Source organism: Emiliania huxleyi, assembly GCF_000372725.1.
Source record: "Emiliania huxleyi CCMP1516 unplaced genomic scaffold EMIHUscaffold_84, whole genome shotgun sequence".
Classification (NCBI taxonomy): Eukaryota; Haptophyta; order Isochrysidales; family Noelaerhabdaceae; genus Emiliania; species Emiliania huxleyi.
In genome coordinates this window covers 442,462-443,504 of record NW_005195736.1, presented here as the reverse complement: position 1 = coordinate 443,504, position 1,043 = coordinate 442,462, and the positions used below count along the sequence as shown (strand labels likewise).

At 69.7% G+C, this 1,043-nt stretch overlaps 1 protein-coding gene across 1 annotated transcript in view; it reads left to right on the top strand.

Moving 5' to 3' along the window:
* Positions 1–316: 316 nt before the first annotated feature.
* The window catches only part of EMIHUDRAFT_453486 (hypothetical protein), a gene marked incomplete at its 3' end in the record, with an annotated part of 1,913 nt that continues 1,186 nt past the window's right edge, over positions 317–1,043 (top strand). Inside the window, exons 1-3 of the mRNA XM_005758787.1 lie at positions 317–435; positions 556–597; positions 904–1,037. Coding sequence (XP_005758844.1) covers positions 364–435; positions 556–597; positions 904–1,037 — 248 coding nt within the window. The 5' untranslated portion in view covers positions 317–363. The remainder of the gene's footprint in view (positions 436–555; positions 598–903; positions 1,038–1,043) is intronic.

Sequence of the window (1,043 nt, the reverse complement as noted above, 5' to 3'; positions counted from 1 at the left end):
ATTATATCTAGCAACGTCCCCGCACACGCCCTTGGTCTCCCCGCACTCCACACGCCCTTGGTCTCCCCGCACTCCACACGCCCTTGGTCTCCCCGCACTCCACACGCCCTTGGTCTCCCCGCACTCCACACGCCCTTGGTCTCCCCGCACACTACAGGGCGTGTGGAGGGAGGCGCTCACCCGAGCTCTCACCTCTCGCCGCAGGAGCCGACGACGCCGGCGCAGTCGTGGCTCGCCGAGTGGGAGACCAAGCGGAGGCTCTCCTCGGGCGGCGGCGCGGGCGGCGGCGGCGCGGGCGGCGGCGGCGCGGGCGGCGGCGGCGCAGGCGGCGGCGCGGGCGGCGGCGCGGTGTGCGGCGGCGCGATGACGGGGTCTCCGCCGCGCGCGCGGAGTCGGAGCGTCGGCGGGCAAGAAGCGGCGCGGGCGGCTCAGGAGGCGAGCTTCAGAGCACCCCAGCCCTGTCGAGGTCGTTGGCGTTGCGTTGATGATCGCGTGGTTCGGCGTGGTGGGGACCAGGGCCTGCTCGCACCTGACACGGCCGCGTGCGACCGCTAGGAGGCGTCTCGACCTGGCGGCGGCGGAGCCCACATCCTCGAGGCACACACACACACACACACACACACACACACACACCACACACACACACACACCACACACACACACACACACACACACACACACACACACACACACACACACACACACACACACACACACACACACACACACACACACACACACACACACACACACACACCGCTCACCCACGCGCACCGGGCCTTGCACTATGAATGCCGTGCGGCTCCTGTCGTCTAGACGTGGAGACGCGAGGGTCGCCCCCCCCTGCCCCTGCCCCACCACCTCGTGTGTGTGGAGAAGTTTACCGGACCTTACCTCCTCGAGGCGGTGGCGCGGGCGTCGGGCGGGCGGTCCTCCGGCGGCCGTGCGATCTTCTTGGCCGCGGCTCAAGAGGCGACTGAGGCGGCGGCTGCCGCCGCCGACACGGCCTCGAGAGCGCGTGATATGATCATCTCTGACCCGCC